At 44.2% G+C, this 26244-nt stretch overlaps 2 protein-coding genes across 2 annotated transcripts; both read right to left on the bottom strand.

Moving 5' to 3' along the window:
- Positions 1 to 10119: 10119 nt before the first annotated feature.
- chatb (choline O-acetyltransferase b) lies at positions 10120 to 20973 on the bottom strand (the record flags this gene model as incomplete). Its single annotated transcript, XM_084567288.1, has 14 exons — positions 10120 to 10522; positions 11469 to 11606; positions 14396 to 14458; positions 14668 to 14809; positions 14908 to 15030; positions 15108 to 15230; positions 15315 to 15415; positions 15494 to 15663; positions 15744 to 15921; positions 17630 to 17810; positions 17921 to 17974; positions 19365 to 19483; positions 20045 to 20236; positions 20929 to 20973. 14 exons carry the CDS (start codon positions 20971 to 20973, stop codon positions 10256 to 10258), a joined length of 1896 nt encoding a protein of 631 aa, XP_084423414.1. The 3' UTR covers positions 10120 to 10255.
- A 2297-nt stretch (positions 20974 to 23270) lies between these two features.
- Positions 23271 to 24839, bottom strand: slc18a3b (solute carrier family 18 member 3b; the record flags this gene model as incomplete). The annotated part of the gene is made up of 1 exon (XM_084567031.1): positions 23271 to 24839. One exon carries the CDS (start codon positions 24837 to 24839, stop codon positions 23271 to 23273), a length of 1569 nt encoding a protein of 522 aa, XP_084423157.1.
- Between the last annotated feature and the right edge of the window lie 1405 nt (positions 24840 to 26244).

Genomic DNA, 26244 nt, shown 5'->3' with positions numbered 1-26244 from the left:
GGCGAGCAAGGACGGGCATTTGGGGAAAACATTCCCTTGAGCTCGCGGATGATGATGTGATCAGATTTTGGTGGACAAAGCTCAAAGGTTATGGTCAGTGTGACCTCAGAAAACACGTTCTGATCCATCACTCAGCAAATTATGCTCTAATTATTCCTTAGCATTGAGTATTGACTACACACGATACATTCTCTCTAGACATCGCGGATATGAACTGAGGCGTAGAAATGTGAAAATCGTGGCATTAATACTCTGACTCTGTTTGCCTCCTCACTGCTGCTTTCACCAGCGTCTGCCAGCTGAGACTTCAGAGTGAGTTCAGAGACTGAGAATGCTATATTGTTTGTCTCTGTGTTGGGTAATTGTAAACTACGGAGACAAAGCCTATTTGTCGTGCGCTTCTGAGCTGTCTCGTCGCACCACTTTCTTTGACAAGTGTGGCTTGAGGGGCCATAAAGCGGCACCGCTATCATCCCTCATCCCTGTCCTCTATTACATATGAACTAGTGGCTAAACTGACAGGCTTATTTACACCAGGACATATGTAGCCTAAGTAACGCCATCGCTCCGGTGCCGAACGCCGCTGGTTCACTAACGCATCCCATTGATAAATTACTGAGAGTTAAAGGCAACAGAGAGCGGGTAAAGAATCTTAATATCAATTCACCAGCCATTTGGTTTGGATGCACTTCCTTTACGGATAAGTGGATTAGACCTTTTTCCCCCCTCCTGCTGTTCAATTACCTGGGCAGCCATAAAAACTCGGGAAGTTCTGTCTCCAGAGTGAGATATTGTCGCGCCGCTCGTAGCAATAAGAGCGAGATTTAGGATGAGCCCTTCCCATGTGACAGAGGCTCGGCAGAGGGATTCTCTCTGTCACCAGATATTGCGCTCCCCGGCCGCTCATTAAACACAGAACCATTACTTTACAGCTCCAGCTCGCTTATCCCTGCTCCTCCTCCTCCTCCTCCTCCTTCATTTACCTTCACAGCCCAGTGGAAGTAAATAAACACAAATGAGAATGTGCAACGTTTGAACAAAGATTTTGTGAAGAGCGTCCATGCCACATTACTTCACAGCTGTGCGGCCCTTAAAGGAGCTGATGTCTTATTTCCTCTTAGTGATTGCATTAAGTTTATTTCTCAGGGAACTCCCTTGTGAACGATGCAGCTTAATGTGTTCGTTGATCACGTTGCGTTCATTCCCTGTGGTGATGTTTTCGTTTCAGCTGTCGCGTGCATCACCAGCGTGGGAAGGTCAGTCACGGAACTCATTTGTTAGCTTACGCCGATTTGGGTTGTTGTGTATGGTGTGGATATTTAAAAATGGCTTTTAAAAAATGCATTTAGTCTTCATTCAACAAGCTGAATGCTAGGTGTGGCCTCCATGGATCCCACTTTTTTCCCCAGAACATCCCACAGACGCTTGATTGGATTAGAATCTGGGGTATTCTGCAGACCAAGTGAACTTTTTTGTGTTTCCTTAAACCATTCCTGAATTATATTTTGCTTTCTGGCACAATGAATCATTCTGCTAAAAAGAGGCCACTGCCATCAGGCAATACCATTCCCATTAGCATCTGCAACATCTCTTAGGTGGGCGGTGCAAAATGTCAGCTAACCTCCACCTGAATGGCTGGACCAGTGTTCTCCCTGCAGAACTTTGCCCACATCCAACACACTGGCTTTTGGGTTCTGCAGGTAAGTGAAGAACACCTGATATAGAAGAAAAACGTGATTCATCAGACCAGGTTACCTTCTTCCAATGCTCCATGGTCCAGTTCTGATCCTCACGTGCCCATTGTATGTCGACAGGGGTCAGCATGGGAACCCTGAGTGATCCAGCTCCATGACAAACAAACTGTGACACACTGACTGTTCTGACATCTTTCTGTCAAGAACCAGCATCAACGTTACAGTAGCTCGTCTGTTGGATTGGACTTCATCTGGTTTGATTCTGATCCAAGTGTTGAGTCACATATTAAGTGGTTTTGACCAATACAGCACCACGGCATTAGCAATATTCTGCAGGGAGACCATAGGTCCTGTGATGTTGTTGAACTTGTTTTTACCGTCTGAGGAACATTTCTAAAATCTGGAATACAATTCAACGTTTTAGTGACCAGAGACTATGTTTTACATGCTTTTATTTAATTAGGTCTGGATTATTGTAACAGCCTTTTTACCTGTTTGAACAATGAATTAATTTCCTGACTTCAGACGGTCCAAAGTTCAGCTCCTAGTCTATTAACCAGAACCAGGAGAAGGGATCATATCACTCCAGGCTTTGCAGATCTCCACTGGCTCCCAGTACGTTTTAGAATTGACTATTTATATAGCACTTTTCAAAGTGCTTCACAAAAACATGAAAATCTTCAATTTTAAAAACAGGCCCATAAAACAAAGTCAATAAAGACAGAACATTCATTCATTCATCTTCTGTAAGCGCTTGTTCCTGTGAAGGGTCGCGGGTGTCATCGGGCGAGAGGCGGGGTACACCCTGGTCAGGTCGCCAGTCCATCTCAGGGCCAACACAGAGATACAGACAACCATTCACATTCACATCTACGGCCAATTTAGAATCACCAATGAACCTAACCAGCATGACATTGCTGGTTAGGTTCACTGGTGAGCTGTAAAACTTTTCCCCGATCCTTAATTCACAAAAACTTTCTTCTTGTCCCTGTAGACGAAAGGCCTAAACCACATCAGCATCAAAACTGTCTCTTTTTATTTTTTTTTCTCCAAACAACTGAACACACCTTAGTTCTCCCATCTGTTCAAGCAGCTCTCCTTAATGGGTCACCGTAATTGGCAGGAGGTGAGTGCTGCTCCGCGACGCGTGGTTCAGTTACTGGAGTCTTGAGAGCGATGGAGTCACTGGCAGCTGTGGGTCTCAGGGAATGCTGCCTCTGTTCATACGGGCCGACCCCGGGCTCATCTCCTCTCCACCCCACACACCTTTTCTCCACAGGGACGAAGCTGCTGGGACAAACGGCCACCTGGGAGCTGAGCACTTAATGAAGCACGCGTTTTTTATTTATTTTTTCCTTTTTAACTCCTCTTCCTCCCAGTCCAACCGCCAACCGTCCCTCCATCTCACATCTGGCCAAGGCGGGCAGAGCGGATCTGTTGGGGAACTTGGCGACCGAGAGAATCGCCTTTTGCAAACGGTGTGTCACATGACTAAAACCGAACTCATGCCTTTTTATTTGCCCTCATGACAGTAGAGCCATTAGCTGCCTGGTGGCGGTTTTCACTTGTCGAATGCTGTGAGATATCCTTCAGAGCTCACGGCCAAGTTCACAAATTCCCCTGCATTACGGAGACGGGGTTTGTGAGGAGAGTGCAGCTCTCCTAATGAGTTCCTTCCATCTAACTTTTCTCCCTCCTGTCGCCTCGGATCCTTTCATAGTCTCCGCTTACGCAACCAGCTCTCATGCTGAATCGGGAGGCCATGCAGGCGGACGGGTCGTTGTTACTCCGATGTGGGGAGAGCATTTAAGCGTTTGTCTCTTTGCAAGGCTTTTGTGGATGATTGACTCTGGTCTTCAGATGATGGCCTGGCACAACCATTTACCTTCCGCTGCCTTGACTCGCTCCCCATCCACATCCTCTTTGTTTATCTGCTCAAATCTATTAAGCGCACGTGATCGCTTGAGGCGTTTTTATTGTTGTGAGCTGCACACTGTGCTTATGATAACGATTATGATGATAAAGCTAATGATTAGCAGCTCTTGAGTTTTTTTTCCTCCTCCCCTCCCCTCCTCGGCGATCACAACTTTCTCCTCTTTTCCTGGTTACACGCTGACCCTTTCGCTCACCGCCCCCCTCTATTTCATTCAGAAACCTCTTTCTCCGAGGCCGCTCAAATTAGCCACGGCTGTTCGATGAGAGCCTAACCACCGCTGGACCTGTCGCGGGGCGCAGGCATAAATCATCTCCCCCCGGAGCAGGAGCCGTGGCAGGCCCCCGACACGCGTCCACCACCCGAGATTTACGCCGCACATCGAAGCGCGGCCTCGCAATCTGGACCCTCTCCGCCGGGTCGTCTTCAAATTGGTTATTGATCTTCCAATCGCGGAATGAATCATACGTTGCCAACGCTGTTTAGGGGCTGCGTTTACAGTAGCGCGGTAGCTTGTGTTCCCGGCTGATACGCAGCAGCGGGGATGGATTATTGTTTAGGAACCATGAGAAAACAAGTACCTGCGCTGGACCGGGGAGTAAATAGGAAAAGAAATTAGAAGCAGCCAACCCTAAGATGAATAGTTGTCATGTTGTCATCTGGCAGAGCCTCATTATAACGTAACAGCTGAAGAGACTGTTGACAGTCGCTGAAACGAAGCTGTGTGAAGTTTGCCTTTAACTGTGGTGATACGCAAATAATGTTGCAGTCCTTGTCCCAAATTCTTCACGTTCTTCCTAATTCTGACTCGCAGCTTGGTCAGGGTATGAAGCTGAAGTGCACAGGATCTGAATTTCACTGTGAAGGGTTCTGTCAAAGCAATATTCGAGTGCTCGTGTCCACATCTATCTCAAACGGGTCTGGTTCTGGGGAAGGCGTTCGTTCCAGCTCCTCAGCACATACCACACAGCCTCATATCGTCTAATGGGGCCTCACTTCTTGCCCAATTAGGCTCTAAGATGGTGTGTAAGTGTAGCTCCCTTCTCCCCGCGAGCGGTTCCCTCATAAATGCCAGAACGGCCATTATCCGAATTTCTTTGTGAGGGAAAACAGACAGCTAAAATATAGAGAGCCGGCCTTAATTGAAAGATTGTGAGGGTGCCATCTTAAATGTCAATATCCAAAGACAACGGTACATTTCTTTCCTGTCCTGCTTTGAAAGGGAAAATGTCAAGCTCATTTTCATTTTCATATACGGCTTCATCAAAGCTCGGGGGGGGTTTATGAGTCACCTGATAGTTAACGTGTTGGCGTAGCTAATTGGTTCCTGTTTTTGATCCATGCGCACATGTTCAGTTAGAGATGCTCATTACGACTGCCGTGGCCTGATTTGTGCGAGCGGATGGGTTTTTAAGAGCATGCTCACTGGTCACTTGTTGAGACAGGATCCAGACTTTTTTTTTATAAGTGATCAAGAGCCACTGTCGCTGATTAAAGATATTTGCATGTGAGCGTCTTAAGGAAACAGCCGCCTCTCGTTTCTCTGGCGCTCTGGCTCATGCTCATAGAGGAGAGGGTCTGGATGGACAGCCCTGCTCCCCTCTGCTCCACTCTCCAGTCGATAGCAGCCAGCAGGTAAGGCTCCGACTCTGTCTGCAGCGTGGCAGACGCTTATTAGCGGCAATGTTCTCCCCGTCATCCGTCTCCAGGTGGGCTTCCTCCATTGATCTCAACGCCAAGTCTTGTCACAAGCTGCTCCGCACGCAGGGAAAGCTCTGGTCGCCGCCAGCGCCGGCTTTCAATGACCCAGCTTAATGTTCTGTCAATAAACCCGTGGCTGGACAGCCAGACTTGTGAGGTGCCTGGCACAGCGGTGTTTGGTGTTTTTCCCCCACACTGGCTCTGTATATGGAATAAAGAACCCATGATTATGAAGCTTGAGAGCTTAGATAGAGGATTTACATCTGTATTCTCATTCAGTTAGTCAGCATAGATGTTGTAATAAAGTATTTTGGTGCAGTTTCTTCATATTTCCATGGTTTAATTTATGCTTGTCATTACAATATATAAAACAGCTGGTGTCTTAGTATCTTTACTCCACTGAGAACGCTGTTTGTGTGCAACATAACACGTTGTGCAGTGTTTTGTCATCTGATCAGCCTTGAAACACGTTATCTATTCCTCAGCTTGGCCTACTGGATCGTATTTCATGTCTTGCAGGCACCTACTGTTTTTGTCTTCATCACTGCAAATATAGAAGTCAGTTAACAAAGTACTTTTGTAGGGTTTTTGTTACGATGCTCAAACTATACCTGCTGATGGTATGGTCTTCATTAAGGTGAGTACCCAATGAGAAAGAACAGTAATAAACACAGACAGAAAATCTATCAAACTTACTGCAAAAAGGAGCATTTCAGGTCCGGTGGTGGTGGTGGAAGCAATATGTGAGGGAGGGAGTTGGCACAGCTTAGACTAATACAACTCAGACTAAAAGCCTCTCAGTGATGAGGCACCATTTGCGCAGTAGATGATAATCACCTTGAGATATAGATTTTTGTACTTATCTTTAGGGCATAAACTTGATTGAAATGGAGGTGCCGTTTTTTCAAAAAAGCTTCCAAATGTCTGCTTTTACATATCCCTGCCTTCCCAAAAAACTTAAACCACAGTGTTTACATAGAGTTTCCCTGCAGAACAAGTCAACAAACTCTGACATGAGGATATTGGAGCTACCATGGTAGCTACGCATCCAGGCTACATTTCAGACATCCTCTCTACATTCAAGGTCAGGTTTAAAGGAGAACTACTGTTTTCTTTACAACCTGGACCTTATTTCTGGCATAAAATACGATTGTTTACTCACCAATATCACTTTTGTGTCATTTGCACTTGTTCAGGAGATATTTGTTATGCTCTTAGTTATGCTGCAATAGGCCTAGGCTGCTGGGGGACGATGCACTGAGCACATGTCCTCTACTCTCTTTTCTCTCACACTGAGCTCCTGTCCTCTAATTTCATCTCTATTACTAGTCATGCAATTCTGTGCTACTACTGTATAGCATAACTGCTGTGTGCCCCCCACAGCCCTTCCAGAGGACAAGCGGTTACAGAAGATGAATGAATGAATGAATGACTTTGGTAAAGTTTAGGAGTTGTTGTGTTACAGGATTGTCTTGGGGGATGTGGGGTACTGAGGCCACTGTCAGATGTGATCTGGTGATGGTAAGTAAAGCCAGTTTCAGACTTTGTTTCTTTCTACTTGCATCAGATTGTGTTCACAGGCCAGAGTCGCTAGTTAAAGGTTTCTTCTCCTTTCTCCGCCAGTTATGCAATAATGTTGTGACGCGATGGAATAGCATGCATCCTAATGGGACGCAGTTAGAATGATGTGGAGGGGGCGTGGTGCATCGGCTGCAGGAGAGAGGTGTGGAGAGGGTTCATGAGAGCAGCACCAGGTGAGAGTGATTGGCGCACCTGCATCCTGTTGGACTAATCACTCTCTCCTTTTAAACACAGTAGCGTGCTGGACCTGGGAGAGATGAGACACAACACAGAAGACGACACGCGTGGCTGTTGGCAGGGCGAGACTGCGCCTGCAAAGAACACTTATACGTGTAACTGTGTTGTGACCAGACAATAAAGAACTAAAACGTCATTACTCTATCAATCCCTGCCGAAAGAACCCACAGTGGCATCAAACGACGCCACAAATGACATTTAAAAAAAAACTACGACTTGGTCGACCTGGTTCAGCGGTTTAACCAATGGAGAATTAAATTTGAGTGTCTCCCCAAAGACCGTATCAGATGCCGGTGAAAACGAGCCCATCTGTTGGAAGCATGTTAGTGAAGTGAAGAGGCCGCGCTGGAGACAGAAAACCACATGCAAATGAGTGCAGTGACATACAGCTGTAATTGAGCCTAATCAGCACCATTGTGAGGAGTTACTTCACAGTCACTTTGTTAGCTTAGTTTTAGGTTTGAGATCATAAATTAAAGTGAGCGGATTGATTTTTGTACGTGCACAGTTACAAACCTTTACTTCAGTGTTAATAAAAGACTGCATTCATCTCTTCTGGAATATGGGACTCAAAGCAGCAGCAGAGTAGCAGCAGATATACACCGATCAGCCATAACATTATGACCACCTTCCTAATATTGTGTAGGTCTCCCTTGTGCCTCCAAAACAGTTGTGACTCATCAGAGAATGGACATGGGCCTTCTGAGGGTGTCCTGTGGTGTCTGGCAACAGAATGTTGTTAGTGGGGGGCCTTTGAGGGGAGGGGCCTCTGTGGATCATCCCACAGATACTTGATCAGTTTGGGATCTAGTGAATTTGGAGGCCAGGTCAACGCTGTTCTTCATGTTTTTTTGAGTTGTTCCTAAAGCGTTTTTGTGTGTGTGCCTGTGTCAGGCTGTATCCTGCTGGAGTGTCATTGCTATAGGGTGGGGGGGGTCTTGTCTAAGTAACATCCACACGAATGAATGCCAGGTCCAAAAGCTTCCCAGCAGAACGTTGTATTGTCACAAGATGGTCATTGTTCACTTTTCTTGTCAGTGGTCATAATGTTGTGGCTAATCTGTGTATATTGCACTGTTTAAGTGATTTTAAGTCGTAAAATGCATCCCACAGTTGCAGAAAAATGAGTATCCAATTTAAACAAGAGTGGTTCTACTGACTGTGGCAATAGTAAATAATGTGCATTTCCGACACCCAGACAACAGAAATACTTGATGTTCTCTATGATCGTCTCATTTTCCTAAAACCACTGCCACCAAACCAAACACTTTTCCAGACATTTCTTGAAATTTACAACCGAAAACATTGAAACCGTTAGACGTAACACTGTTCCTTTTATTTATGCATATCCATTTTTGCAACGTGACAGTTTCATTACAGTCGGCGATGTCTTCAAACAACCAGATATTGCTATGGCCTAAAAAAATAAATAAGTTTTCTTTTCTTTTCTTTATTTTTGCCTTCAGAATGATGAATATAGAACTTCGCACGATTTAATAAAACACTATAATCCCCCAGTCAGGTTATACATTAATTACCAATCACGACTATGCTACCGTGGACAAGTGTAACATTACTTCGTGAGGCCACGTATATACTACGTTGTCGTTACAGATAGATACAGATGGACCGATTAACACAAATATCACATTCTTTTAGATACATGACTCAGATTAGACAAGTAGAAACACATCAAATATAATCTGAGGTAAGACATTGAACACTGAACATCTTGGCAGGAGTCGTGGAAAACAGTTTGCATTAAGGCATTTTGTATTCCCTTTTTTAATAACATAATATTTTACTTTAATCCTACAGTAGACATATAAAAATACAGCTATCATGTGAGGATAAACATGCACATGTGTCTTTTTTCTCTTTTTTTTTTTTGGAATTACCTTCACAGTTCACATTCACTTTGGCAGATGACGATGATACACAGGTAACACAACATCTGGACGACATCGGGGTGACAAATACCCTCAACGATTCTCACCGCTAAGGTTCGCCGGTTCGATTTGCCGCAACAACACCCACGTTACACATCACACACGTAGAGGAATCACACGGTACACTTCCGGATGATCGTGCAAGAATCCACTGCAATATGTTTCTGGATATCAAAAATAGCAACTGTAGTGACATTTATATTACATCTATAAGCATGCAATCTAGCTGGTTTGGTGAAATTGCACATATACCCCTCACTGTACTTTCTACTGTGTTATTGCACGGAAAACAATACATTTCTACCTTCATTCTACCTCTAAGTGCACATACAAAGCGTTTATATACACATGAACACAGTGGTATGCCTCAGTCACCACTGGACCGTGCCTTGCACCATTACACTTTATATATATTGACTATTGCTGTGACATAGAATACATACAGTACGAGCGAGACGACTTCAGATGTGCCACTGAAACCACGTCACATTTTTTTTCTTCCCTCCGCAGTTCGTTCGCGTCTTTACAGAAATATCTTAAAGTGCCTGATCGGACAGACTTCACGCGTGCAAAGCCTCTTTGGCAACCGCACGTAGAATAAATAGAATTTAGTAAAAAATAACACATTTAAATGGATTTTCTTTTTTTTCTTTTTTTTTTTGGTGGGAGTTAATGGCGCGCACCAAGGGAGGTCGGCAGGGTCACATTTACAGGACGTGTAAGTCACTTGAATATACTTTATTTTTTGATTTTCTTTTACTACTACTAAGTGTGTAAGATATACAGTACATCCGGTTCATTCAGTTCAGAATCACTCTCGCACGGAGGAGTTGAGCCTCGCGTCAGTGCTACAAAGCGGACATGGCTTCAGTTTCCTAAAGGCAGCAGACCAATTAAAGTCAGTCTGCCAAGTCGAGCAGGTCACCGTTGGACCCCAAATCATTCTTTCACCCACAAGAACCCCCAAAAATAACTTGTTTTCTAGCTTGCATTCATATTTTCTATTTACATACAATATATATATATATATATAACTACAGCTTTAAGGCTTTTTGTTTTGAGAAGAAGACTATTGCACAAACAACAAAGACACATGAAGGCATCTCAACTACTGAGGCTAAAATCTAAGAGTGGGCGCGTTCTCTCTTTCTCACTATGGCTTACTTCCCTGATTTATGAGGCTGGCCGGCTCCCTGGCTTCCATTAGCCAGTGTGGTTGCCGCGGCGCAGCATCTATTGCACAGGTCCCTGATTTCCAGCAGGCCCTCGTTCAGGGCTTTGACGAAAACGGCCGAGCTAGTCTCGGTGTTCTCCCAGAAACTGGACACGCAGAAGACGATGTGGTCCGACTGCGGGTTGTAGCAGGCGCCGTAGCCGTTGGGCACCACCGGGCCGTAGCAGCAGAACATTTCTACCGTTGTGGGAACCTGGAGGCAAGAGCACACAGTTTTAGCGTGTCAGGGGAAAGAGCATTCGAGAAGAACAATTTTTATTTTCGCTATCATTTGTTGATTCGTTTTTATGGATTAACCAGCTTTCCACAGACAGCCAGATAATGATAATATAAGATAATAGATAAAACTGTTCAAAAGAGGTCCCCGGAGTTCAATGAGACATCTTTGAATTCATTATTTTGTTAAATAAAGAGTCAGATGAAGCAGAAACGTTTCCAGCTTTCCCACAGATGAGTTGTCTCAGCATTACACATGCAAAGTGTGCAATTTGTAGAAAAGCGCTCGCTGCAAGAGAACGCTATAATCAATTATTGTTGCAGTTCATTAACTGACAACAGAGATAATTTTGCAGAAAAACAACAGATTTTTACTTGAGATTAAACATTGAAAAGGTGAATTTGTCTTGCACCCAGAAATGCAAAAGTGCACCAAAGCTGAGAGTCACCCCGTGCAGTTACACCTCTCAGTCAGGTATTTTCATAAAGTTTATTATGCAGCTGCATGAAGCAATGTTGATTTGCAAAAAAAGAAGAAAAACTAAGTAAGGAAAGAAAAGCAGTACTTTAAGTGCCGTCCAGAAAGCTACAGATAAGCACAGGGAAGTGAAGTGAAAAAGCGCACTGGTGAGGGCAGTAGGTTCTGGCAAAGTGTCCAATTAGTAGACCTCAACCAGAATCCCCAAACACCAGCATGAAATATTTAATTAGTGTGACGCCTGTAGTAAACTTTTGCTTTGTTGCACGTGCACTTTTTCAGTCTCAGTCCCCGTTTGAAAAATTAAAGTAGACTGCTAGTGTCTCTTTTTTTTCCCTTTCTATCCAGCTAAAAGGAGTGGTAGTAAAGCAGCAAAGCAGTGCTCTGAAAAGAGAAACCGGTGTTCAGTGTTATGACTTTGATAAGAATTGCGATTTCATTTTACCTGACTGGTTGAGAGGATGAACTGGTTACTGGCCAGATACGTCTCATCGCAGAAGATCTCTGGCTTCTCCATCTTGAGCTCCTGTGCAATCTTCAGAAGCCCAAGGAGGTGATTGTCTATTGCCATTCCTGTAATTGCCTGAAACGCACATTTTTTTTTTTTTAAAGATTTTTAGAAACTCTATCATGTCACTTCAAAGGAAAATGTGGATCATTGTTACTGAAACAGCCATTATGGAAGAAATACAGACGCTGTTGGGACCTGAACCTGGTGGTGAGCGATGGAAGCTCACCACGCATGACCAAGTTTTGATCACATGGCTTTCTTTGTCTTGGAAACAAAGGAAGCACCAGAACCCTAAAAGTCCCACAATCCTCCAGGTGTGAAAACTGATCCAGGCCTTTCCTCACAGCAGAGACGCGAGTGCCTGCTGAGGAATCTGCACAGGTTCTATTAGCCACCAAGAAAGTTTGCAGGCTAAGCTTTCCAAGAATAGGAGCCACACGGCTAGTTAGCACCGAGCTGCTAACAAGCTACTTCAAAGGATCCAAAAGGAGCGGCCAGTTTCCTTCCAGTGTCTGCCAAAGACTGCCTTCCAACATGGGAACTGTCTGTGAAGGTTCTCAGTCATCCAGGTCATGGTATATCCAAAAAAGGTTCAAAAAAAGGCAACTGGACTGGTTTTTTTGAGAAGACGTTTCACCAAGTTCCTATTTAAACCTCAGACTTTCCAACAGTCCCCTAGAACTGAAGAAGCTACTCGGTTGAGTGGTGAAACGTCTTCTCAGAAAAACTCTACAAGTCCAGTTGCCTTTTTTGAACGGTTTTTGGATACAACATGGGAATTCCAACTTTTCCCAGCTTGGCCCTTCCACCAGGAACCGCGAGCTAAAGGACTTTTTTTTATTTCATGTTTGTGTATGAAAGCACTGTTGAGTCTGTTAAAAAAGGCTTTAGTTACTGAAGTGAAGAGTTTTGGTTTTAATTAAAATGCAGCTAATTGAGCGTAAAAAGGGAATAGTTCCCTCTCTAGAATCGCTGGTCACTCGCTGCTCGTTTTGGTTCATCATTACATTTGTTTTTTTGTGGTTTTGTACTGCGATATTCTGTTCTTCTATCTCAGGTTCAAACTGCGCAGTCTTTTCATTCAGTAAATTTGAGAAGTTGAAAATTTACTTTGATTTGGGTCACAGCTTGTCATTAAGGGGTGATGGTGGGTCCCGAAGCAAGACCAGTTGAGAACCACTGGTTTACAGGATGCCCCACAACCTACCCAGACAGAATATTTCGATCAGTGTCATCTTTTGTGTAAGATTTGTGTTGGGTTCCTTGGTAATACTTTAGACAGGTGCAGCACTTAGTCTGCAATCTGCGATCCATTGAGGAACTTTATACCTTCATCTGCATGTGAAATGCATACATTCCGTATTGAAATGTATAATATGGTATTTATTTTTGCCATAAAAGAAAAGGAAGCCTGCATCTGTAAGGTTGCTTCAGAGTCTCTACTTAAAAGACGACCAGACTATCTGTTTTGGCATATCAGAGACATGCCAAAACTGGCTCCTCTTATAATTCAGTGCTGCCACACGCTTAAAAGAGTTCTTGAACTTAAACCACAGTCCTCATTGACAAATCCTACACGTGCTGCTCTACCACTCCTTAAACCACTCCTTGCTGGAAAGAGAGAGAACTGTGAAATTCCACTTCACTGCCCTCTTTTATCACCTGGCACAGCTCCTCTGTACATATAAGGTCATCAAGGAATGACATAAGGCACTCAGTATTTTGTTTTCGATGAGGCAGAATGTGGAAAACCACAGCATCATTTATTATAATTTTTGTAAAATCTGAACATTTTTACAGCTTGAGCTTGAGCAACAAAACTCATGGAATGCATTTACACATCCCATGTTAATGAATGCTGTTTTAGTTTCAGGTGCTTGCACCACCTCAGCCTTGTGGACTCTTCCCTTCTGGCGTCTGCTGAGGTATTTTTTATTGATCTTGTTTGCACTATTACACTTTGAAACATGACTAGAACACATGATTTACCCTCAGTGACTCACCACACTTACTCAAAGCAGTTTAGACTTGTAACATTTGTGCTCTGTTGTGGCGTGTTTCAAAGGTTTGGCCAATGGCCTGCATGCAAATAAATATGAAATACATTAGCAGTGTGCCACCACCAGGCACCAGGCCATGGAGGTCTGGATAAAATAAGAGCAGAAAAGATCATGAGCAAAACTGAAAGAACACAGGTAATAGTAAAGAAGAAATAAAACAGGGTTTAGTATTATATTTGTATGTCTATTCTTTTCTTTTTGTGTGCTCTTCCATTTATTTTATCTTGTCACCCAAAAAGCTGCCTCTTCACTCACACTGCCGCGGTCAGGGAAGTGCAGCGAGTCTGATGTCCAGCACAGAGAGTCTCAGAAAGAGGTTCTATCCTCAGGCCATCAAGCTCCTTAACAATTCATTTTTCACCAAGATCTTGTATTGATGATGGGAGAGTCTGACCACTGCACAAAGCCTTCTCCAGCACATCCCAAAGATTCTCAATGGGGTTAAGGTCTGGACTCTGTGGTGGCCAATCCATGTGTGAAAATGATGTCTCATGCTCCCTGAACCACTCTTGGAAAATCATCAGGGAAGAAAAAAAATCCATTGATGGAATAACCTGGTCATTCAGTATATTCAGGTAGTCAGCTGACCTCATTCTTTGGACAACATAATGTTGCTGAACCTAGACCTGAGCAACTGCAGCAACCCCAGATCATAGCACTGCCCCCACAGGCTTGTACAGTAGACACTAGGCATGATGGGTGCATCACTTGTGATGTCTCTTGTGAGGAATAAAATCATGCAATGTTATTTGGGTTTAATGCTAATCTGAGTTACCCTTATGTTTTAAAAATAATACTTACTGCGATTGTATAATCTGTTTGGGCTTTAATCGCCTCCCTGAGACGACTAATCTTCTGTGAATCCTGTTAAGGAAGTAAAAAGAAAAGAAGTGAATTCAAAAGAAAAGACACCAGCGCAGCCATTGAATCTGCAGGGATGTCATCTGTTTAAACCGGGAGACAGGGTCTGGCGTGCCAAGGCGGCCCGTCGCACCTGTTCCAGTTAAGCAGGTGTGATGAGCGGGCAACGCGGGAGCTTGCTAATTGGGGTTAAAGTGAGAAAAATGACTCACGGTGAAAGTCGCCCTCTCGTCTGTCATGGACTCGACGAAGGCCAGGGCCTCGGCGGTGGCTGAGCGGATGTTATCCACCCGGCCTTGTTGAAAACAGCGAATCGACGCGCTCTCGTAAGTGGACACGAGCCTTCCAGTGCATCTGAGTGCATGACAGAGATGATTCAAACGGATATATTAATGACAAGACATTCCAGTTTAATGTAGATCTGATTGAAATACAGCGAATGTATACTTTACTTGTAAAATGTAAGTTGTAGGGCGACTTGGATGAAGGCGTCTGGACTCATCTTCTGTTTTTTAATAAACTCTTTCCCATATGCTTTGAATTTGAATACGTCCATGTCGAGATTATCCACCAGCCTGAAGGAGATAATATGAAAATACATGAGATTAAATGTCTCTGGTGATTGTTTGGTGATTGTTTGTGTTGGTCTTGCCTCTGAAGTCTGTCTCCAGACGCTGACAGGAGTCCCTGGATGTGTGGGTTGCATTTCCAGAGCACCTTTCTTGGAGGAGGAAGCTCTCTGAAGGTGGTCGACTTCGCCATCTTGGATCCTGTACTGTTCAGAACGACGACACTGTTTCTTACACTGCATTATTATATTCAGTGCCAAGTTATATCCTTCTACACTGGGCTAACTTACATATATTTCATCAGGTATTCGGAGCACTGCACCAGGACGATTCCCTCAAATGCCGAATGCTCGCACACCACTCCGCACACGCCGTCCATTCCTACCACAAACTGAGAGACGGTGAGTCAACTAATTGTCCAAACCTTACATCAATAGACGACTGAAGTGCATTAGAGCTATAGTCCCACCTGCATTGACTTGTCGTACCAGCGGTTTGCACCGTTCCTTTCACGGCCACCTCCGTGCAGCATCATCAGGGCCCTGTTGGTGTCACTGGGCTCCAGGCCGCTGGGCTCATCCAGACACACCACGCACAAGCAGGTCTCCATCACAGCCAAGGAGTCCCTGTTGGTTTGATCTGGACGAAGGAGAGGAAGGAACTAGTAGGTGAATCTAGATCGTATGGAAGTGCTTACAGTGAACGTGATAAAAACAAACCTTTTATTAGTGCATCTCTGGCTTGCGCCCACTCCGTCCTCCCGTCAGACGTCAGGATACCAAACGGAGGGAGTCTCTCCTCTGCGTTTTCTGACATTTTTACGATCTTCTCAAGCTGGTTGAAGATCTCCATCTCATTGAGCTGCTTGCCGTTTGCGGCCACATCCAGCACGAAAAACTAGAGAGGGAAACAAATCACTGTCCTCACCCATTTCTAGACACACGACACAACTCTAGCAGTAGTAGGGAATACCACGTTCCTTCCTGCTAATTGTGCTTCATAGCTGAGCGTATAGTTTCCTCTTGTGTGAGAGATACGAGGGACATTAGTGATAATGGCAGGAGCTAAAAACGGCCAGTTGCTCCCTCCTCTACTGCCCACGCTTAAAAACGAGACTCAAGGAAGCTGTCGGACAAAGTGGCAGATTTAATCAACGGTAATGAAGTTAACTCCCTAACTCCCTCTCTCTCTCTTTTCTGCTACAGGCTGACACCTCCCAGAAACATTTCCAGGTGAGAGCTATAAATATTCAAATAGACGCTTTAAACATCAGTAGATAGCTTTGCACAGAAAGCCACAGTGCCTGCAGGCTGGATCTATAAAATGCAGCCATTCATACTTGGACCTGGCTCTTCTATCTCAGCAGTAGGTCAGATTCTACATGTAATCAGTCAAACGATTATCCACCAACTCCTCTTATAGAAGCCTTATTGTTTATTCTGTCTATAAATATAATATATTTTACATCTTGTACAACATTTTGCTTCCCCTTGTTTTGTAACTTTATTGAATGCTATTTTTTTTTTTTTTTTGATAGTAAAGATTATCCTATACAACAGGGGTGTCAAACTCATTTTAGTTCAGGGGCCCCAATTTGATCTGAAGGGGCCCGGAGCAGAAACAGAACAGCTTATTAAGCTATAAAAACAACTTCCTTTGTTTTAGTGCAAAAAAGCACATTGTAAATTTCAGTTAAGATGCACTTTCTCCTTCTTCTTCTCCTCCTTCCACTCCTCATTCCCCATCTACTTCTCCTCCTCCTTCATCTTCTTCTCCTTCTTCTCCTAGTCTTCCTCCCCATCCCCTTCTTCCTCTTCCTTCTTTGTCATTTTTATCTCCCTCCTTCTCCTCGTCCTCTTTCCTCTCTTCCTCCTCCCTTCTTATTCTTCCTTCTTCTTCTCCTCGTCCTTTGCAAATTTAACCTGGCGGGCCAGATTGGACCCTCTCGTGGGCCGGTTTTGGCCCTCAGGCCGCACGTTTGACACCCCTGCTCTGTGAGAGTGCTTCAAGATGTGTTTGCAATTATTTATTGTACAAAATCCAATTTTTGGAAGCAGTTGATTTGCATTACACTGTCTTCACTTAGAAGTGTGATGGAGTGTGACAAGTCTCCTCAAACTTGCATTCAGTTTCATTTGAATCCAGATAATCAAACCAAAACCTAACTTCTATGTTAAATTTGCCTGAAATATTTCCTGCAAACTGAGTCAAAGGTGTAAATCACTGTGTGTTCTGTTGCAGAGATGCAGCATTTTTCCATTTGTCTTACATGTTGCTTTTCTTTCTCGTTGCTCTTTTCACATGATTCTGTTTTTGCACTTTTGCACTCTGCCTGAATCTGTCGTCCTTTGCAAATTTATCCCGCGGGCCACATTGGACCCTCTGGCGGGCCGGTTTTGGCCCTCGGGCCGTACGTTTGACACCCCTGCTCTACAAGAGTGCTTCAAGATATGTTTCCAATTATGCATTTTCCAGAATCCAATTTTTGGAAGCAGCTGACTATTCCTTTCAGATAATGTTTTTTCTTTCTACATATCCTGGACACTGTCTTCACTTAGGAGTGTGATGGAGTGTGACATGTCTCCTCAAAGGCCAGTGTCCTGACCTGGTTCTTGCACGCCACGATCATGTGCTCCGGCGCCGAGGGCCCCACGTTCACGTTGACCTCCAGCGTGTCCGTCTTTAACCCCGGGTAGCGGTAGGAGGTGAAGAGGCGGTAGTACTGCTCCATGCACATGCGTGTCCCGGGTAGCTGGCCCCGAGCGAAGTCAACCGGCAGCGCTCGCCTGAGAGACATTATTTACACACATCGGATCACCTTACAAGGGCTCTCATGACTCATTATTACAGGTGAAACTTTCAAGGCGGCAGGTAATCCATTAGAGGCTGAACTTACGCGTCGATGAGAGCTTTGTACTCCAGCACTCCTCTGATGAGACGAGCGGCGAATCTTAAGAGAGCGAGAAGGTTGAGATTTAAACAAGCAGGGGTGCAGAGCTGGATGTGAAACACTGAGCATACACAGCGACATCAGCGGCTGGTGATTATAATTAGATGTACTCCCATCTCTCAAAGGACTAACGGTAATCACATTATGGCAAATTACTAGGATACAGTGAGCGAGCTGCGTGTGTCTATGTGTGTGAAAGAGAGCCCGTCTCTATGTGTGAGTGGGCGGTGTGGGCAAATGGGGTAAACACAGCGCCTTGTCAGGTCTCATGCTGCGTGTCATTTGTCTCGGGCGTTATTACGCTCAAAGCCAGATCAATACAAAGGAGGCAGCCGCAGAGCACCACACCCCCTAATTGAGGCCTGACCAGCGGTCTCTGCGGAGAGCTTGGCCCTGTCACTCCCAATCTAATAAGTGGCCGTGTCAGTGGATTACCAGCTGCTTGGGGTGCTCTGGAAATATTCAGTTAGGGCGCAGCGAGCTGACAAAAGCTAATGTTGAGTTACAGGGGCTGGACGGACCGGTGTAATGTCTGCTGGACCACGGCTCATTTAATAACGGGCAGAGGTTCTCTGCATGGCTGTAATTCAGATCTTAATCTGAGGCTGCTGAGAAGAGCATAAACCCTGTCAGCATCCGAAGAGCTTGAGCGTGTGTGCTTTACGTTGTTCTTCTCAGCAGTGTGGTGGATGTTTCACTGGTGTACGTTTGAGGGGAAGCATTACACTGACCCTCTCAAGCAAATTAAACAGTAACATTCTCTGATGCAGCATTATTATGTGACGTTTAGAGTTCATCTGGTGCGTTGTTGTGCTTCCTTTTAGTTTACAGGTCACATACATGTCCCAGATCTACTCCTAATTTGTCAATGAGCGGCGCAACCTCTCAGCTCATGGGCTTTAAAGGTCAGTGTTGACAGAAAATCAATCATTTAAGTCAATTTATGGAGAATATTTTTTTGTCTCGTCTCAAAATAATCTCAGTAATTTAATTGCAGGTCCACTTTTTGGTATTTTTCATTTAAAATCCATCTTAAAGTGACAGCTAATTGGCAGATTTATTGATAATAAAAAGTGCATTCAGTTGATTCTAGTCTGTTTTCATTTTAATCTAGATAATCAAACCAAAACTTGACTTTTACTTTAAGTTTGGCTGAAATATTTCCTGCAAACTGACTCATAAAGTGTAAATAACTGCGTGTTCTGTTGCAGAGATGCAGCATTTTTCAATTTGTCATACATGTTGCTCTCTTTTTTTGCACTCTCTGCCTGAATCTCACTAAAACACCTTCGTCAGTGTCCGTGGTGCTGCTGGTGGAGGGCAGATATAAAAGTTTAAGATCTCAGTACATGTTTTTACAGCCCCCAACGACATCCGTCCAGCAACATACCTGAGGGAATCTTTCTGATCTTTGAACGTCTGCTTCGGGAACACCATGACGGGACTGGAGTTGACCGGCAGGGCCAGCCTGTTGTTGAGGTACATGTCCAACAGCCAGTAGTCATAGATCTAAATGTAAACACAGGGATGGTTTTTTTTTTAGCAAAAAATGTTGCTTCGTTAAGCATATTGAACTCAAGGTGGTGCTTTCAGCGGCGCTGGGAGCTGTGGGCAGTGGAGTAAAAAAAGAAATAAACAGCATTACGGAGTGTCACTGCCAGATGAAAAAGGAGAGTGGGAGTGTGATAGATTTCTCTGAGGTGGATGTGCAGCGGTCTGAGCGGTCAGGATGGGAGATTGCAGCAGAGAACGACAAGCAAAGGCTCAAATAACAAAATAAATGAATAAATGTTCAGCTCTTTTATTTACGTGTTTCTTTTGGAATTCTAAAAACTAAATCTGAAGCAGTTGTCACTCAAAGTAGAGCAGATTTGGATTTCACTGCATAAACCACACGATAAAAGCCCAAATTAAACATATATATATGTGTAGAGCAAATTGATTGGACACAGATTTTGAAGACAAATGAGCGCAACAGATCTTTGTTGAAAACCCTGTAGGCTGGATTCTTTTTGTGCACCTGCAGTGAGTATGGGCGCCACTGTTCATCTATTACATGTGAGCGTTTACCCAGTTGCTCGTCTTGTCCCTCCGCTCCAGCAGCTTCTTCTGGAGAACCTCCCCGACGCCACCCGGAGCCCCGAACTTCTCCACGGCGGCCTTCGTTCTCTTAAACTGCTCCTCCTTCACCAGGTGCCGGACGCACTTCAGGTAAGTGTCGAGGGTTTGCTTCAGCGGGGGCACGGGGACCTTCGGCAGCGCCTGGTGTCACAAATACAACAGGCTGCTGGTGAAGAGACATCAGGAGACATCTGTTCGACATTTTCTCCTCTGATTCATTAGTCAGAGGACTAATTCCCTTGCATGTTTTCTGCATGCTCTTATCATTAGAGCCACAGTTAATAATTCATCTTGAATGCTCCGAGGCCTATTTAAGAATAAATTCCACAACCTCATGGGTATTGTTTTGTTTTGAGGATGGAAAAGGCAAACTGATTATCTTTTCTGTCTGATGTTTGATCATTTGCATACTGGATAAGCCAAGATGTTATATATAATATTGATAAGTGCAACGGCATTAGCCAAGACTCCATGGGAGTGTTGAGTGTGTAGGAAAACCAGGGGAAATCAGCACCAATCAAACCGCAGCAAACACAGTGTCTTTTATAATATATAATCTGGCTGATAATTTGATTTAAACAGAAATATTCTATGTCTCATTAAGGTTTTATATCCCTGAAAAGTAAGTAAGTAAGGCCTGCTTTCTAACTCCCGCCCCTAGCGGTCATTTAATGAATGTGTCGCTGTCCGTGGTCCTGAAATCCACCACCGTCACTTTGCCAACTTCACCCCCGCGGACAGAGGCAGCGCTGCGGATTGAGACTTCCCCAAATTATGTGAACACACAGAATAGAGCTGTCCGTGGGACAAGAAACGGGGACACTTTGTCTTACTTGGCTGCCTCGGTCTCTTTCAGCCTCTCTCGCCGTGACTGGCATTTTTCCCAATCCAGTCCAGTAATGTGGAAACCCAGTGGAGAGGGGTTTGGGTTCAGGCTTTTCCCTGCGTGGAGCACGTCAAGACATTTAAAAGAGAAATAGAGAGAGAGAGAGAGAAAGAAAGAAAAGGAATAAATGCACTACGTGATATCGGGCCTATTGAGAAATGCAGCCACACTGCGCGGTTTGAAAGTGAGCCAGCGCTCTTCCATTCTTCATCATTTGGCGCTCTAATGCAATTTGCTGCTTGTCCTTGAATTCCAGCTGCGCCTCATCCCTCACCGCTGCAGAGAGATGCGCATCTTGTAGACTCTTCCATCTCTATTCCTTGTGGGGTTTTTTTCGAAATCAACTGAAACTGTTCAAGTTATTAATGTATTTTAATTTTTAAAAAAAGGTGTTCACATTTTAAAGAAATATATGACATTGCGACTAATTGCATCATCAGAAGCAAGTCAGTTTGAAGGAACTGCTTTAGAAAACTTTATCTTGAGAGCAAAGTGAACTTTAAACTGGATTAAAAGAGTTTTTATGATGAATAATGTTTCTTCTGTGCGCCAGAGAAGCTCATACAGTGGATCTTAATTGTTTTTTTGTTTTAATTCGCACTGAATCTCCCTTGTTGTTGCTTTTTACAAATAAATAATTACCTTACCTGGTCGGCGCAGCACTCGAGAAGTCAAACAAAAAAAAGTTCACATCGCCTCCCACGTCCACGCAGCGAAAGCCCGTGTAAAGGTCCGTTCAGGCGCCGGACTGCTCCCCGGGTCCCCACGCCTCGCCATAAGGCTGTGGCTCCACATTAAAGGCGCGCCTCGGAAAAAAGATGCTGAAGGTGTGTGGGTTTACCTACCCCCTTGAGGCAAAGAAAACTCCTCCCATCGAAATCTATTCGCGGAACATATTATCTGACAGCTTGCTTCACCCCCCCCCCCCCCCCCTTCCTCTCTCCCTCCCTCCCTCCCCCCCTTCCGCCTTCACCTGATAATAATTTTAATGTATTTTAAAAAAGAAAAAGGGCAGAGAGTCTGGTTTAGTCTTGTCATTCAGACGTTCTGTCAGGGAGTCAGGGATTTTTTTCTGGAATTTTTTCTTGGAAAGTCTCTGAGCTTTTTTTTTTAGACATGACATGAACCTGTCTGTGGAAAATAAATATGTTTCTCCTCTAAAACTTTGGCTTTCACATTGTGGTCATTGTTCTTTTCATGTGTCTGTGCGCATTTGAAATCAGAACTCATGATTTAACTTATATTTTTCATTCACAGTTTTTCATCTTTTATGTGTCACGAACTCCAAATTAAACTTCTCCTTTCTGACCATGTTTCTCAGAGAGCAATGCGTAATTTGGGTATTTATTTTTTATCATCCAAACTAATCATATTTGCAACTTCCGCAACAACTTCTTCGCTTTTATCCGTCGAGAATGAAAATGAAATCACCGCTGTCACACAGATCCAAACAGAGATTTATTAAAACCACAAATCGTTAAATGAATACATGTTTGTTTGTTCATCTTTAAGGAGGCTGACTTCGTTAGCTACGTCTTGACAAAAAAAAATAAAAATGTTTCACACACACCACACGCACACGCGCGCCCTCACAAACAAAACACACACACACACACACACACCGCAGAGGTTCACGTAATGTTTTAACAATTTACATTGTGCATATATCCACATATGTACAAAATCCATTTGTCATAATGTACATTTAATTTCCAACAAATTAAAAAAAAAATAAGAACAAACAAACAGGCCCACGAGTTACGGAATTAAAAGTCACGAAATTTTAAACAGTCAAAAAGAAAAAGAGGCCTTTCAAGTGCAAGTAAAAAAAAAAAACTAAAAATATAGGCTATTTTGTGTAAGGGAGGAAAAATGTGCTGTTTATAGTTGGTCCCATATAATCTTGTACGCACATTTATCTATTAATATCTTCTTTTTCATATATATATATGTATATATAATACTCAGTAATACACACAAATTCAACAGTAGCTGATAGATCTCTCACAAAACTCCAGTTATACGTCCATGACAAACGCTACATAGACTTGTTCGACACAATGAAATCACAGTTAACAAAAAAATAATAAAATATAATAATAATAATGTTAAAAAAAAAAGAAACTTTGGAAAACGGGTCACACAATCATGATTTTGGTGATTGGGTGTTTTTATATTGCACATCGGTACTTACATAAAAGTTTAAATCACTGGATTTTAACCTGCCTGCCTCATCTCCGAGTCTCCCCTGGGGGAATGTTTAGGGTGGCGGTGCAGAGAGACACCGGTCTAAGTGCACTCCGGACCGGACGACTCCTCTGACAAGGACCGCTGTGCTCTGAAAGGGTCGAACCCGTTTTCGTCTACCGGCAGGCAGTTCCCTGCTGAACTGTAGCCCTTCTTTTTAGCTCTCCTCTCCTCCATCTTTATAGTGTCGTACAGCCCCTGCGGAGCCTCCTCTAACAGGTTATCTCTCTCCGAGTGGGACGGTTTCATTTGGCACACGTTGCGCAGCAGCAGCAGTGCTGGTGCGTAAAGCACATTGACGAGACCCATGCCCAGATTAAGTTGTACAAAACCGAGATTGTGCACTATCTGCCCGGCCACTATTGGACCCATAGCATACGCGACAGAGTAGGAAATGTCTGCTATAGCATAAACACTACCGTAAACAGATACGTGACGCACGTCTACTAAAAACGCAAGAGTCGGCAGCAGGGCAGTGTCTACCAGAGCGATGCCGAAACAAATGCCGCACAACGGGGCGATAAGCTGTCCAAAAGTTTTGCATGCAGGGACTGTGCAGGAGCTCGCCCCTATGATAACCATACCTAGAGCTCCGTAGAACCACTGCAAATGTGGATTCTGTGATGCCAATTTCACTGTTATGTACACGCCGAGGACGTGAGGGAAGAAGGCAGGTAGCCAGGTGAGTCCCATTTCCCACTGAGAGGAGTGCATGGTGGTCTCCATCCAGTTGGCTATGGTGGGCTCTAGGAAGGCGAGGGGGATGTTGCACACTGTCAGCGCCCCGGCCACCACAGCGATGTACGGGTCAACCATGAGTCTGTATATGGGGGTGCCGACTGGCATGTTCTCTCTAGTCCTGTTGGAGAAGGGCTTGATCACGACCAGGACCAGGACGCCGTCCACCAGGCAAATGCAGGCGAGCACGATGAAGGGCACTCTCTTACCCGCGAACTCGTACAGGACGCCCCCGAAGGGAGGCGCCACCAGGCTCCCGAAAGAGATAAACGCCAGAGCGATGCCGAGAGCCCTGCTTCTCTCTGCCTCCTCCGTGTATTTGTCTGCGATCATCGCGATTCCAGAGGTGTCCGCGAATGCGGACCCCAGACCCTGCAAACTTCTGGCCATGAACAGCGTCGCATAGTTCTCCCCGAAAGCAAATATGCAGGTAGACAGGAACATAACAGTCAGTCCAATAAAAAGTGGAATGTCATATCCAACCCGGTCTATGAAAGTGCCAGACAGCGGGTTGACTAACAGCTGCAGGATGGCTTTAGACGCAAAGAGTACTCCTATCTGGATATCTAAATTGTTCTTGTTGCTTTTGTCTTGGCTTGTGCTGTTCGCTGAAGAGTTTGGGTGCATCACTAAGTGGACGTGCTCTGACTGCTCACTCTCCAGATCAGCAAGATAGTCTGGAATAATTGGCACGATTACCATGTAGAGCATATTGTCCAAGAGGAGAGCCACGCAAACAATCACTAATATGATCCGTTTTTGCTGGTGAGGATCCCTTATCGCGGTGCCTAACTGCTTGGTTCTTTCGCCCATCTCGGACAGTTTTACTGCGGCTGATTTGGCCAGCCCGGATGATCCTCCTTCTCCATCCATTTTGTGCTTTTTAAAAAATGATTTTCGGTTGAGAATTGTAGTTGTGCTTCTCCCAGTCTGCTGCCGATCTTTTCAACACCTCGGATGACTCATTGGTGTTCCCTCTACATTGATGTAACGCTCTCCGTCCTCACCTCGCCTGTGCGTAAAGGGAGAGGCGCAGAGGAACTTGGCTGCTTCATCGGTGAAGATGTCTTTCCTCAGCTTCCTCAACTTGTCCTCGGCTCAGCCGCATCCGATGATGTTTCATGATCTCCCGAGAAGTGACGTGGTGAAATCGTAGATTTTCTGCAGCTCGCAGAGGTTTCCCTCACTATTCTTACATGGCAAAGTTTAGTTTGGAGAATTTTTGTTACTTATTTGCGGCACATAGGACGCTCAGGCTCCCTCATCTCTGCGTTCATACCTCCTATCACCTGTGGCACTTTTGCGCTCTGCTCTGAGACCACGAGTGACTTCTTGGCCATTGGTGCACATTAACCCCCAGGTTCGGCGCTATTTTAGTCTCTTTTTTTTGTCTCCTCTTTTCACCAAGAGCTATGACGCATCACCAGCTTGCCCCCAAGCGGATCCTTTTCGCCACTTGCCTCCTTTATGTTAATTTCCAACCATGGCAGCAATCACTTCAACCAATAAGAGCCGGTGAGCACAACAAGAGAGGGATGAAAAAAGAAAAAAGAAGCCTTTCTTATTCCTAATGTCCTGTGTGAGGCTCTTGGCTTTGGTGTCATGGAGGAATATAACGTGTCACGTTTATTTATAGGAGCTGATAAAGCTTTTCCAAAGGAGATCCGCCTCACGGCAATCTTAACAATAAATCTTAAAACACCACAAACATCAAATCTCAGAATTTGAACAGAGGTTTTGGATTTTGTGTATTTTAAACACTGGTGCCACTTTAATAGGATAGAAGACAGTAAATCTTTTAACTGCTTAATGAAAACTAAAATATATTAGTTACGTTTTGAATTTCCAAAAAGACAAGGCACATGAACACAAGGACCCGCTGCTGGACTTGAGGAGATTTCAGCGCCACGTAAGAAAATACAAATTGTCACTTATTCTGTGACGCACGCATATTCTTGATTACTTCCTTATAATGTAATCAAAAACACACAAAAAATATAGGAATAAAAATATGTATTTACACGAATGATTAGAAGAAGAAGAAGAAGAAGAAGAAGAAGCTCTTATCCGGTATATCAAAGTACAGATAATGTGCAGCTTCATGTTAATTTAGACATCAGCGACACCCTGTGGTGAAAACGAGTAGATGCAGGACAACAAAGACCTAAAAGCTGAAGAAAAGTAACTAGACTGGACCTGTAGAGTTTCTTTAAGACGTTTCATCCAAGTAGCTTCTTCAGTTCTAAAGGACTCGTAGGGAACGCACAGACTTGTACAA

This window comes from Chelon labrosus (assembly GCF_963514085.1).
Source record: "Chelon labrosus genome assembly, chromosome: 19".
NCBI classification, from domain to species: Eukaryota; Metazoa; Chordata; class Actinopteri; order Mugiliformes; family Mugilidae; genus Chelon; species Chelon labrosus.
This window is presented reverse-complemented; position numbering and strand designations above follow the sequence as displayed.